At 38.4% G+C, this 11,365-nt stretch overlaps 1 protein-coding gene across 1 annotated transcript; it reads left to right on the top strand.

Moving 5' to 3' along the window:
• The first annotated feature begins 1,305 nt into the window (after positions 1-1,305).
• On the top strand, positions 1,306-8,982 carry LOC110447633. Its single transcript, XM_021493476.1, has 5 exons — positions 1,306-1,461; positions 2,025-3,031; positions 3,856-3,961; positions 4,349-4,546; positions 7,687-8,982. The coding sequence occupies exons 2-5, from the start codon at positions 2,248-2,250 to the stop codon at positions 8,972-8,974; spliced, it is 2,376 nt and encodes a 791-aa protein (XP_021349151.1). The 5' UTR covers positions 1,306-1,461; positions 2,025-2,247; the 3' UTR covers positions 8,975-8,982.
• The last annotated feature ends 2,383 nt before the right edge of the window (positions 8,983-11,365 follow it).

Here is an 11,365-nt window from a genome sequence, read left to right as displayed (position 1 = left end):
AAAAAAAAAAATGAATATATAAAACTAGAAAGGTGAAGAACTCAGCCCCTACCACCGGCTGGCAAAATTGAGGTAATTTTGTTTGAAGTGTCACAGAATTTTTATCCGCTAAAATCCTTCCCACAGCGTAGTCTCGATCGAAAGTAGGGACATCAATCTTTAAATAACACCCATTATATATCTTCAAAACAGTGTAGTTATTTCGTAAGCAGTTTCGAAACTTGCCAAAATCACCGATTTGTGTTACCTCGGACACGATCCGGAACATTTTTTCGAAACAAATTCTTCATTCGGTACACAGAAAAGCGCACGACGTAACATTAATAAACCATGGTTTACTCAAAGATAAGGTCAAAACAAACTTGCTTACTTGTTTTACGCACCACTAAATTTCTCCTCTCGTGTCCCTCAATTATTTTCTCCGTATGATTTACATTTAGCCCTACTTCGTCCACCATCTTGGAGAATTTTATAATATGTAACACGCATGCTGATTGGTCGAGCTATTTTCGGCTATTTTTAACCGGCCGTTCGGAACATTTCGGAGGTTTACTCGCTGTGATGCAGATATGACAAGAGGACTTCCGGATTTTATTTGTAAACAGACAGACGCTGAAACATTTTGACAAAATCGACTCGGCAGTTTGTCAGTGGAAGAAATAAGCAATTTAGCATAATCTACATGACACTTATATGATGCAGACCAGTTAACTAAAGCTGCATGAAGCTTGAATGGTACTAATGCAGACGGTAAGTTGTGATATAACCAGTTGAAAAACACATGAGGCTGACCACTGATGGTGAAACAAAATAAGCGGCAACATATGATATTTAAACAGATCAAAAGTAATTATAACCCATCAATTACACCCAATCCCCCCGAAAAATATCTAGGCTTATTCAATAATTGTTAAAGCATTTTACTGGTAAGTATACAACAGTAGTGGTACCAGACCTGTCAATGTAAAGGTCATGTCTAGATCTGTCAATAAAAACCAGGCCTGTCAAACAATGCCATTCCTGTCAATTAAAATCAGGTCAGTCAATCCAGGCCATGCCTGTCAATTAAAAATCTGGTCTGTCAATCAAGGCCATGCCTGTCAATTAAAATCTGGTCTGTCAATCAAGGCCATGTCTGTCAGTAAAGGCCAGGTCTTCTAGACTTTATAGCAATCTATTACACTACTGTGTTAAATGTGTTTTTTTAACTATTTATGTGTACAAAATCTACTAGTGATGTGTGTATATAGTGATGCAGGGTAATTAAATGACTTGATTGATTGAAAGGTTTATCATGTTTAAAAAGCGATATGCAGAATGTGTCATGTTTACAATTTACATTTCACTTGTCACAGGTTCAGCAAACACCATGATGTTGTGGAGAAAGAACTGACCATTCATCATGTGTGGTGTGGACTTCAATCTTGATACATTCATGTTGGCTAATTCAAACACATAAGGGTAAGCAAGATACAAGATACAATGTTTTTATTTCCAATCAAGGGCCCACACGGGGCATGGTGTACAATCAACATTCATAATTACATAAATGACAGGATCACAATTTCACGATTAAGTTACATAACGTACAGCAAAATTAGTTAAGCAGCCTGGTTGTTTTAAAAATAGAAATTGTAATCAAATCAGCATCCCACAAAATATTATGACAATCTTCCACATATAGAAATATAAACATAGTCTAAAAATCCCAGTTCTGACACATACAATGAAATTTTAAAATGGTGAAATTTACTATGTGATATTTATTTATTATCTAGAGTCAAATAGAGAAATATTGATAATTTAATATGACTAGGCTATCTTAAAAAGACGCATGATACGGGTATATAAGTTATTACACATCTTTAAAGTTCATAAATGTCTGTAAGCTAGTTCCTGATCATCATGTGGTATTTGTTTAATTATGAAGATATATAAGATACCATTCATGATTGCCTGATATTAAAATATCAAATAAAATAAATTAATATTTGATAATTAAAAAATGTCATACAACATTGTAGGTGTATAAAAGCGGAGTTGGCAGATATACTAACAACAAAGCAGCGGGAGGCACTCAATACTGTGAAAGAGGGACACAGTCTGTATATAGGTGGACCTGCAGGAACGGGAAAGTCATTCCTCCTAAATAAAATAGTAACTTCCTTACGATCAGCTGGCAAATGTGTTCATCTGACATGTACCACTGGCATTGCCTGCACCAACTTTCCTCCTGCACTAGGTGCTATGACAATACATCGCTGGTCAGGGATTCAAGATGGGCGGTATTCATCAAAGGAGGTAGTTTCTCTCATAAAAAACAATGAGAAATTTAAAGATGCCTTACAAAGGATACAGCTCACAGACACACTCATTATAGACGAAGTATCTATGCTTAGTGAAAGATTGTTTGATCAATTGGGAGAAATTTGTAGTTTGAGGGATCCATCAAAACTGTTTGGTGGTATACAGTTGATTTTGTGTGGGGATTTTGTACAATTACCCCCTGTCCCGAATGCACTTTATAATGATGATGGAAAGTACTGTTTTCAAAGTACATTATTTCAACAGACAATTCCCCATCGAATCTATTTAAATGAAATAGTAAGGCAAAGTGAGGTTCCTCTAATTTGTGCCATACGCGAAGTTTCATGTGGAGAGGTATCTGATGCTACAAAACAGTTCATGAACACTTTGCAGCGACCTCTATCATCAGACAAGCCTTCAGTTAAACTATTTGCCACTAATTACCTGGTGGACAATTATAACAGAAAATGTGTAGTGGAGGCAAGGGGTGAAATGGGAGAGTATTGTGCAGAAGACACTGGTCAGGAAAGATACTTGTCTCGGCTGTTAGCACCAAAAGTTCTCTGGTTGAAAGTGGGCTCCCCAGTGATTCTTTTGCGGAATCTCACCAACAAATTGTGCAATGGACTCTCTGGAACGATTGTAAGTCTAGAAACAGATGGACCGGTGGTCAACTTCCCAACAGTAAATGAAACCATGAAGATCCCTAAGATGACATTCACAGGTACACGTATATTAAATTTGAAATAGTGCTTTAATTACCTTCAGTAAGACTTGATTTAGTTAAAAAGACACTACTGACACACCAGTATATATATCAAATCAACTTTAATAATGTATTACTATCTTGCTATACAGGTTTATTTTATTACCAGGTATAAAGTTCATACTGCTTTAAGCTAAATATACACAGGCACATATTTCACATGTATTTTGCACATAAAATTCACATGTGAATTTTTTTTTACAGTATACATTATAATTTTCAGACATGTACCTTATTCATCTGGCAATAAGCCCATGTTTGTTAATAAGCCCACCTGTGTCTTTTGTAGTTCAATATATAGAAATATTGACAAATGATATATTATTTGTCCTGCAATAAGTCCACCCCCTTATTTGATTTGAAGTTTATGTGTTGGCCTCTGGGAATAAATACGGTTATCCTGCAATAAGCCCAGGGGGCCAGTGTATAAATTAGGATCAAAAGTTGGGGGTGGGCTTATTGCAGGGATGTAGATTAAATAGGAAAATAAATTTGGTTTTTCTGAAAAAGACAGGGGTGGGCTTATTACCAGGCATGGGCTTATTGCCTGAGTACATTGTATGTAGGGTAGAACAACCTGGAAAATAATATCATAAATTATTTATTATGTATAGGAGGTTAATCAGTGGACTGCAAACAATATTTTAAAATGTCAAACTGTTTAAGCAAATTTTACATAAATATGAAATTATAATATATATATATATAGATATATATGTAAAATTATACATTTGTATTCTACAGTTCATCATTTTATTAATTTATTCGTAATTTTTTTCCAGTTTTCAGTCCACAACACCAGTCCAATCTTGCTGAACGGTTTCAGGTTCCACTCAAGCTTGCATATGCGTTAAGCATACATAAATCTCAGGGCATGACTCTTGATAGGTTAGTATTAATATGTAATTGTGCATTTTTTGTTTTAAATATATAAAAAAAAGTATGCTTCAACTCACTAGCTAGCTACCACACCAATTCAATGTTTGATATATTTTTTTAACAAATCGAGCAATTTTTAAAATGTGTGTTTATTTTTCAAAATGTTAAAGGATTTTTTTATGTTCACTGTTATTATTCAGGTACATATAATGTTGATATAGTATGACATAATGTACACATAATTAATTAGTAAATTGATGTAATACAGAAGCTAGCAGAATTATTTAATGTTGGCCTGATATTTTTTTTCTAGATTCTCCATATTGGTATACTAATTATAATTGATTCTATAATCTATATAATATTATATTGTGTGTTACTGTTTTGTTTTGATAGCGTAGAAGTTGACTGCCAGCAAATGTTCAAGCCGGGCCAGTTAGGCGTAGCCATGGGACGTGTGAGGACCACAGCCGGTCTGAGGGTGATCAACTTCAAAGAACAAGGGTGCTTACCTCAGCCGGAGTGTATCAACACTTTTGTGCTGGAACCCTCTATGCCCAGAGAAGACAGCTTAACTTGTTGCAAGGTTGAGAGGTATGTACACTACAAGTTCCCTGGAAAAAGGTGCAAGTGTGTGAGGTCCTCTAGAAGGGATACACTAGTACTGTTATAATCAGTTACATCCTAATGACCTTTATCTTTTGGGTAGGGTTAATGTTGTTTGTTGGGTACACTTTTCTTTTGTTGGATTTCAGGGGTTTGGGATTTTCAAATGCAAAGGATTTGGCTGCAGATATTGATTTGCCAGCATTTGACTTCGTAGACACAATGTTTTGTCCGAGGATGATGCTATTAAGTGTTCGTCTATATTGCAGGGCATTTGGATTTGTGTTCGCACCATTATAAGTTGATCTCTGTTGATTAAACTCATTTTCAATAGCATCAGAATTTACCAACGCAGGTGTGATAAGGACGTTGTAATCAGGCTCGTGAGCAGTTTCTGACACAGCTCTTCAAATCCAATAATGCACGATTGAAGGTCTTCAAAGCATTGTCCAGACATCAACATTTTGCTCTTCTCCGATTTGTTTAGTTCCTTTCTATCCACTATTGCTGTCTGCCATTCTACAAACCATGACAACACACACTGTAGCGTTTTGAGTCTGTCATCTGCTATGTCCCGAACTGGTCGCCGATCTCGGAAAATTTCTATTAGTTTTGAAGTTTGTTTTAAAAGTTGAATTGCACCATTAAGTACAGCACCTTTGCTACCTAATGTTGACTGATACTCCAGTAGCATATGCAGCATTTCTGCGTCCAACACCTCCTCTGCAAGGTGGTTTCTCATCTTTGACTGTGAACCTGGGAATATGTGCTCTGTTGTTAGCTTCCGATGCAGAGCCAACCCATTTCCCTGGTCCCATTTGAACGCATCAACCCACATCTGCCACTGGATTATCTTGCCATCTGGGAGTGTCAGGTTCCGCGTACAGCCCTTGCAGATACCGCTCTTCAGGATATTATTCCTTATTTTCTTTATTCCGTGTGAATAGTCCATCATAAAAATCACTGGACTATCTGGGTAGCATGGATTCGGAGCACACATGGTTTCCGTGGGGTCTTTTCCTAGGTTGATGTGCATGAAGTTTCTGTTTGAAGGTGCACCATCCATGCAGGTGTATGCTACATCAAATCCATACATTTTCAGCTTTGATACTGCTTCCCAAAATAGACAGTGTATCTCTGTTGCATGCACCTCTGTAGATATGAAATGGGCAAATGGAAATCTGAACCCAGTTAAACCAAGGAAGAGCAGTTGTAGTGCATGGGTTCCCAGTTTCTTTTCATTTTTCCCTGACTTCAACACCTCACACAGATTGCCTTCCTCACCTACATCTACAAACCCCACTAATTCTACCACATCGCCACATTTCGTAATTTGTACATCCGACTGGATAGCCATTTCATCGAGTACGATTCCACCTATCAGTCCTTCCTTTGGTATCTGTAGTCTCTTTGCCTCTTTTGACATCCACTTAAAAATATCCTTCTGGAATCCCACTTTCTGCTGGACATTGTTCTTGTAAAGAATTAAGAGGGATGGTGACGGCAACACAAGCATTTGACAATCCCTTAATGTGGAATAGCTCTTGGGACTCCTGGTGAATAGTTGGAGGCATAACGAGATAATCGACTTACTCCAGCGTCTGCCCCTTGGATCTCTTCCAACATTGGTTGCTTGACTGATCAGCAGCTCCAGCATATTCTCGCTAGCATCTGGAATGAGTTTTTTAAACTCCCTCGTAAGGTCTGTCTTGGTTTCTTTTTCTGTCTTTGTTTCAGTTACCAGCATTGGTTCCTTTTCCTTAGTGTTATATCCCAATGTCATTTTTTGGCAAATCCTACATACACTGGTTTGAGAAATAAAAGATACCACTCTTGAACAGCTTATTGACCGTAGTCGTTTCCCCGTCTCTGCTCTACTCTTCCACGTTTCTAGTGTGTGGAAGCTGCTACAGACAACAGATTTCTTTAATGGTATGCCCTGGCATAACTCCATCTTTCTGATCATTTGGCACACCAAGTTAATGCTCTCCTTCTGGATGCTGTAATGCTCATCAATACCGATCGCAGACAATTTAGTTGAAGTGTCACCCACTTTTAACTCCCAGTGTCCATCATTACAGAATAAGACATTTTTTATCACTTGGTGTCCATTTGATGCAGTATCTGTCACATATTCACACAGCACAGTATTATTGTTTTGGTGTTTCACATTAAAGTCCTCTGGCAGAAAACTTGGGATGTCACTGATGCATGGCTTGTGTTGTTCATTGTGTTGTAATGACTCTATGGGCTTTAAGAACAATCCATTGTAGAAGTTCATTGTGTCAGTCTTTGAGATTCTGCCCTTTGTTTTGGAAATGTTGGGGAAAAGGTTAACCAAATGCATGAAGAAGCCTTTCTTGGTCATCAGATCGGGTACTTTCCAGCCTTGTTCAACGTGCTCATAGTAGTAGGCATCATAAAGTGTCTTGCCCGCAACCTTCCCTCCCTCAATTTCCTGAATTCTTGAAAGTAACCTGGAAAGTATAAAAAAAAAAAGTCAACACGAGGCCGAGATTCCAGGGCGGAGATCTTGATCATTTTTAAGTTATGATCTAATTTCCCCTACTGCCACTACTGCACCCATCCCCACCCCTTCCCCCTCCCCCTCCGCTGCATGGCTACATTGTATATGAACTATGGAAAATAATATTTACACTGTGACATGTAGATGTGCAATAGCTATAGGGGTTTCACAAATGTATAAGGTCAATGTCACTGTTGCTAAACATAGAATGTGGGTATACTGCTAAAATTACACCTTGTATGACCCACAAAATGCCTGATTTGGTAAACATTTTGTTATGACATTATGATTCATCAAAGTTGGTTAAAATCAAGCATGGAGATCAAGTTTAAATTTTGTATCTCTTACCCAGTAAACATTTTTACTTTTTTATGGCAATATGAGGCAAAGTTGTTCAGTATCACGTAAGAAGTCAACTGCCAACAGGTCAAGATCATCAGCCTCAGGTCAAATGTTGAGGTCATTAGGTCAAAGGTCAAAGTCAAATTTGATATACGGTATATATATAGCTTAGTTTAATGTCACTATTAGGGTCAGACACATAGCAAGGCACTAGCTGACTTGTCAGTTTTAATTTGTATTGATTATTTTATACTTTCAGATTGGATGAATCCACCATTGAACAGCTCTTCAACATTCAGGACATGATGTGGATTGAGGCAGATCCTGAGACATCTGAACTCCAGCATGTTTTGGATGGGACCGTTGAAGAGGAGGAGTTTGACGATGACTTTAACAAGATCATTGCATCAACAGTATTCGTCAACTCCGACGAAATGGTGGATTTTGTTTTACCTCCGGGATTTGATGTCGTCAGTGTTTTACGTAGTATGAAGACTGACAATGTCTTAACGCCTTTGATGAAAGAGGTCAATGATTTGGTTTCGACCTTGCTCAGCAGCAATCTCCAGGCAGCACAAGAATTTTCAAAGAAGGAGTTCTTGGCTCTCTTAGCCATACTGGATGATCTAAACATTGCAGAACCTGTCGCTGTTAAAACAGAACACTTGTCAGACTTTTACAGAAAAAGCCATCTCCACCAAACATCTGATGAGTATAAACTTAACTGCATGATGTTGTTCCATGACATGTCACAGTATCCAGATGCCCACGGATACATCAGCTTTAACATCACCACTGCCATCCGAAAATTCCTTCTGCAGGAAAAAGTGGACCTATTTCCTGTATGTGATAGGACCACATCAACAAGAACAATAACCAGTGGATGTCGTGCTAGGGTACGGTACGTGGGGGGTTATTGTGTTAGCAAAGTGAGATACAAGTACATAAAACAACGCAACAGTACTTGTTATCAAACATCCATTGCAGCACAAGAACGCTACGAGGAGGCAAACAGTGTGGTCCAGTGTCTAGACAAGTTGAGGGAGAATGAGTCGTTCCTGGAAAAACATTCTGACTTGCCCGAAACGTTATTGGATGTCACAAGGAGGCAAAACATTTCAAGAGGGCTGACACATATACCAGATACCTTGTACAGTTTTTTCATGCTTCTTTGTGAAAAGTGTCTTTCAACCCTCACCGACATCAATGTACATACATATGGAGACCAACTTTACAATCACTGTCTCAGTGTTCTTACAGACACTGAAGACAGCCGTGTTCTTCATGAACAGTTTGTAAAGGTGCTTGTACAGAGAACGAACGTTGACGATTTCTCTGCTACTGTTGAGGACGACATACGACATGCCACAGGAAATGTTTTACATGAAATAGTTTTGAGAGTCCATGCAATTGATACGTTATTCATGGAAATCCTCAAAAAGTTTTTGATGGTTATGTTAAACCAATTCAGGAAAGATTTACTTCAGGCGTTGTCTGTGGAAAAGACCATGGCCCACAGAAAGCAAATTCTCGTAAAGAAAAAATAAAGGATCTGCTGGCACTCCAAATGTCACATTTGACTCTATTGTCAAAGACCAAACGGAGGGAAAGAAAATGTCCCATAACTTGTTAAAGGGACTACTGCTCAGGAAGAGTGACTTACTCAAAACTTTTAAAAAAGCTGAGTTAGCAACACTAGCCAAAGCTTACGGTGTATACGTTGAGTCCAGGCATACCAAATCAACGCTGATCAACCACCTAATACCAGCAGTGACACAGGTGGACAGTATGAAGAGTAGTAGTGTGTTTGCCCATCAGACGGCGCCACCGCAACAGCCTATAGTCACACAAGGTGACCCCCAGCCCAGCACATCCAGTTCGTGGTTCGCACATGAAGACCCCCAGTTCAGTACATCCCACTCTGAGATCACACATGAAGACCCCCAACCCAGCACATCTGGCCCCCAGATCACACATGAAGACCCCCAGCCCAGCACATCTGGCCCTGAGATCACACATGAAGACCCCCAGCCCAGCACATCATGCTCTGGAATTGTGACACATGAGGATCCACAACCAGCTGGCACATCAAGATCTGGAGTCGACACTCATGAAAACACCCAGCCCAGCACAGTTGAATTGTCACCGCGCCACAGTTCCAAAAGCGATGAGGAGGACAAGTGTAAAGTGTGCGACAAATCTACGGGTTCTGTGCAGTGGATCCAGTGTGAAAACTGTGAAGGGTGGTTACACAGAAATCGTGCAGGGTTAAAACAATTGAAACAATGGAAAAGGTGGTCCAGAAAAGGTGTCAAATATTTTTGCAAAGAATGCAAATAGAATACAAGGACCTTACTCAAGTAATCCCTCCCAATATCCCCCAGGACATCACGGTGTAACCTGCACCGCTGTAAATCAGTTATATTTTGCGAGAGAGTTATTTCCGCGTTAATATGCAAGTAGACTCAGTCGCAGAATTATATACTTTGCGAATAATAGTATTGTCTATGGCACAATGCATGATAGTCTTATCATTCGCAAATTTAAATACACGCGAATAAATAAAGTATACGCGAAATTCAAATATAAGTGATTTACAGTATTTACTTACTGTATTTATCCGGCGATAAGCCCATGCCAGGTAATAAGCCCACTGAGGTCCATTACATTTAGTGGAAATGCACATACATGCTATGTCAACTGTTGTCCTGTAAAAAACCCACTAGCCATATTTTGAGTCATAGTTTATGTGTTGGCCCCTTTCAAGCTTTGGCTTATTGCATTATAAATATATCAATTTTTAACACTGTGTTCACTCAGGACCTTGCACAATGTACTCCGTATAGAACCACAGACAGTGATGTATATCCAGAACACAGTACCTTTGCACATGTAACCTTCGAAGTTAGAGATGTGAGTGTATATATACTAGTAACACCTGCCCAGGTGTGTTCCCAGGTAAAGTTAGAGATGTCGTATGTGTTGATATAACATCTGCCCAGGTGTGTTCCCAGGTAAAGTTAGAGATGTCGTATGTGGAGATATAACATCTGGCCAGGTGTGTTCGCAGGTAAAGTTAGAGATGTATGTGTAGATATAACACCTGCCCAGGTGTGTTCTCAGGTAAAGTTAGACATGTCAACTCTAACTTCACCTGGGAACATGCCTGTATAGGTGTTATATCTACACATACTACAGTAGTATGTGTAGGTACAACACCTATACAGATGTGTTCTAAGGTAAAGTTCAAGATGTATGTGTAGATATAACACCTGCCCAGGTGTGTTCTCAGGTAAAGTTAGAGATGTATGTGTAGATATAACACATGCCCAAGTGTGTTCTAAGGTAAAGTAAGAGAATTACAGAATGTATGTGGATCATTTCTGTTAATACTATATAGTGGGTAATTGATGATGTGGTGTTGCTCACAAACAAGAGTTCTGACAGTGATCTTTATTAGAAACAAATTACAAGGAATTCAAACTTTTTGTGTTGTAAAGTACCGCTAGTCTGTTACAAATCATGCATTCTTTGTTAAAAACGAACACACGTCCCATATCAGTGATGTGAAATTTTAAATATTACAAAATAAATGGAAATTGTGGGACCATTATGTGTTGAAAATCAACTGACTGAGTTTATTATCCACAAGCATAAACATTAGTTTACTGACATGAAAGTTCTGACACAATATTTGAATAATATAATTAGCATAGGAATTATTCATTTTTGTTGAAATTGTCAAGATGTGCCTAAAATAAAATATTGTTTGTTTCCCCTTTTATTTATCCACCCACCAAAATAACACCTACCCAAAATATTTTGTTGGCATAAAAAGGTACTTATACTTTGTGATTGTGTTAAATTTAAATAATATTTTATTTCGATTTTTTTTCTTTAAATATTAAGATAAATAATTCACCTGCCTACCCGTGCTG

The sequence above is a fragment of the Mizuhopecten yessoensis genome, unplaced genomic scaffold (genome assembly GCF_002113885.1).
Source record: "Mizuhopecten yessoensis strain PY_sf001 unplaced genomic scaffold, ASM211388v2 scaffold401, whole genome shotgun sequence".
Lineage (NCBI taxonomy): Eukaryota > Metazoa > Mollusca > Bivalvia > Pectinida > Pectinidae > Mizuhopecten > Mizuhopecten yessoensis.
Note: the sequence above shows the minus strand (reverse complement) of the source record. Positions and strands in the feature narration are given on the sequence as shown.